The following is a 2,042-nucleotide window of genomic DNA, read 5'->3' on the forward strand; positions in this document are numbered from 1 at the left end:
GCGCTCATTCTCTCCAACAGGAAGTCTTTGTTCAGAGAGAGTTGATCGACTGACGTGAACCTGACTGTAATTATCAGACGTCTCTCTGAGCTGTAATTATTACAGACAAAAGGCTTCTATATTTACACGGTTCCCACTTCTCTGGAGCATTTTGATTTGATGTAACATTCTGCTCAACGCTGACAGATCAACAGAGAAAAGAAGGAAAATGGACGAACTGGTTTATTTTGTTGGAATAAGAGCGAAAATATTGTCTCACTGTTGAAGTAAATTAATGACACTTTAACCTTTGACCTGTGTTCTTTGGGTCTCGTTTTGATATTTTAATTAGGGAATTGAGTTTTTAAAAGTTTATACATTTTTCTAATTTTGATGGCTATCAATCTACATGCTAACTTTTAGGTCATCTTCTGGCTAGTTTTTCAGCTAACTTAGCTTAATTTAATTTAATTTTTTTTGTGGGGATTGGACTTTGTTGGATTTAGGGAATCTGACGTCAGATCAGTGATTTCAGACGAGTATAAAACTGTAAAATAAAGCTGTAGTCATTTTATGCTACTTGCTAATTTTGATGGCTAATGGCTAACGTGTTAGTAACACACATTTAATTGAAAACAAATAGTTAAATGTTCAAAAGTTTTCCCCCCTGTTCAAAAGTTTTTAAAATGAGTTTTAAAAACTCAATTCCTGTGTCCACCCCTGCTGTGACTGTGTCTGTGACTGGACCGTCTGCTGTGACTGTGACTGTGTCTGTGACTGGACCGTCCTCCTGCACTGACTGTTTCAGCCTGACAGCTGCAGTGGGTCGTTGTTGATGCACTGCAGCACAGACCTGGAGGTTTACAGGAGGAACTGCAGCCTGGTTCACACACAGAACCACAGACTGAGCCGGGGGGGAGAAAAGAAAAAAAGTGTTCTTACCACAGTCTGGTGATTAACCTGAATGACTTCATCTCCAGCATGGATCTTTTTACAGCGGTCGGCGACGGACTAAGAGAGAGAGAGACAGACAGTCGGACAGACAGACGGACAGAGGGACAGAGCAGCAGAGTCAGACACAGTCAGCAGCGTTTCTCTGTCTCACACCGACAGCAGACACAGCAGACACTGGTACTCACTCCTTCTGTGGTCCCAGTGATGACATGCAGACCATCGTAGGTGGATTTGATGTACATGCCCTGTGTTCACACATGAAGGAGACCAATCAGTGGACAGCTTCAGCAGACGATTCACATGTCGTTAGCCTCATAGCATAGTAGCCTCAGTCATAGTTAAGGTTTTCAGAAAAAAAGAAAAAACCAAATGACCTCAGTCTAATAATTATTATGTGGCATGAACTCTGATTGGCTGAGGATCTAGTCCATAAGGCAGAGCCAATCAGTCGCATTAGGAGAGTAGAGCTGGCCAGATATTATATTTTGGCCAACAATCTGACTAAGGGAAATATGCTAGGTGGCTAACACTAACGCTGGTGTTGCTTTTAAATCGTTATTTTGTTTGATTTTGAAGCAAACTTTGACTTTGAACGTTAAACATTTTCTCCATGTAACCTCAAAGTTAAAAGACGTTAAACATTTTCTCCATGTAACCTCAGCCAATCAGGAGAGAGAGAGAAAGAGAGATAGTACTGCAGAGATCTGGCCCATGGGCAGTGAACCTACAACCTCAAGAAAACCTTCAAATACATTTTCAAACAAACCAAGTAAAAAATAGATGAATTCAAAGCAGAGAGTCCGACTCCAGGGCTCGTCACAGAAGACGGAACAAAACCTCCACTAGGAGGAGCAGCTGGGAGTGCACAGCAGTCAGATATCTGCACGAACACACACCTAATGGGTGTTCTCCCAGATGTGCACAAGTACACACACACACACACCCTGACACACACACCCCCTGACACACACACAGGAATGTAGCACAGCAGGCCGCCAGTCTTTAAAAATGAAAGAATAAAGGTTTATTTTTAGTCCACTTGACCCACTGCTGAGCTCAGGTTTCACTGAACGGATGAGAGAACTTCCTAAAGCCCCCCCCACCATTCT

At 42.5% G+C, this 2,042-nt stretch overlaps 1 protein-coding gene across 1 annotated transcript in view; it reads right to left on the reverse strand.

The window, feature by feature from the left end:
• The window catches only part of LOC103395439 (connector enhancer of kinase suppressor of ras 2-like), a 24,624-nt gene that overhangs the window by 12,547 nt on the left and 10,035 nt on the right, over positions 1 to 2,042 (reverse strand). The window contains 2 exon segments of the mRNA XM_025065855.1: positions 922 to 990; positions 1,119 to 1,178. Coding sequence (XP_024921623.1) covers positions 922 to 990; positions 1,119 to 1,178 — 129 coding nt within the window.

This window comes from Cynoglossus semilaevis, chromosome 19 (assembly GCF_000523025.1).
Source record: "Cynoglossus semilaevis isolate Cse_v1.0 chromosome 19, Cse_v1.0, whole genome shotgun sequence".
Taxonomy (NCBI): Eukaryota; Metazoa; Chordata; class Actinopteri; order Pleuronectiformes; family Cynoglossidae; genus Cynoglossus; species Cynoglossus semilaevis.